Source organism: Haliaeetus leucocephalus, unplaced genomic scaffold, assembly GCF_000737465.1.
Source record: "Haliaeetus leucocephalus isolate CR32 unplaced genomic scaffold, Haliaeetus_leucocephalus-4.0 Scaffold848, whole genome shotgun sequence".
In the NCBI taxonomy this organism is placed as follows: Eukaryota; Metazoa; Chordata; class Aves; order Accipitriformes; family Accipitridae; genus Haliaeetus; species Haliaeetus leucocephalus.
In genome coordinates, this window is record NW_010973284.1 from 17,475,212 (window position 1) to 17,475,634 (window position 423).

The 423-nt window shown below is 78.0% G+C and overlaps 1 protein-coding gene across 1 annotated transcript in view; it reads right to left on the reverse strand.

Moving 5' to 3' along the window:
- Window positions 1-342, reverse strand: part of CNN3 (calponin 3, acidic) — a 24,454-nt gene extending 24,112 nt beyond the window's left edge. The window contains exon 1 of the mRNA XM_010582663.1: window positions 191-342. Within this exon, the coding sequence (XP_010580965.1) occupies window positions 191-247 (57 nt within the window). The 5' untranslated portion in view covers window positions 248-342. The remainder of the gene's footprint in view (window positions 1-190) is intronic.
- Window positions 343-423: the final 81 nt, after the last annotated feature.

Sequence of the window (423 nt, forward strand, 5' to 3'; positions counted from 1 at the left end):
GGGGCCGGCGGCGGGAGCGTCCTCCCCCGGCCGGCACCTCGCGGGGTGGGCGGGGGACCCCTTCCCTCCCCTCCCCTTCCCTCCGCCGCCGGCAGCCGGAGGCAGCGAAGCCCGGCGCCGCGTCCCGTCCCGCCCCCGCCGGCCCGGTGCAGACAAAGCCCGGTCGAGCCCCGCGCCGATCGCCCAGTACCTTGTTCTTGACCTCGGCGGAGAGCCCGTAGGAGGGCCCCTTGTTGAAGTGGGTCATGTCGGCGGTCTCCCCGCTGCCTGGGGGCGCTGGTCGCAGGCGCTGGCGGCTCCGGGCTGAGGCGAGAGTCCGCCCGCGGCCGCGGAAAGTTCTAGTCCCTCCCTCACGGCCCGGCCCCACCGCCCTCCCCGCGACCGTTGGAGCCGCCCGCGCGCCAATCGGGGCGCGGGGCTGCG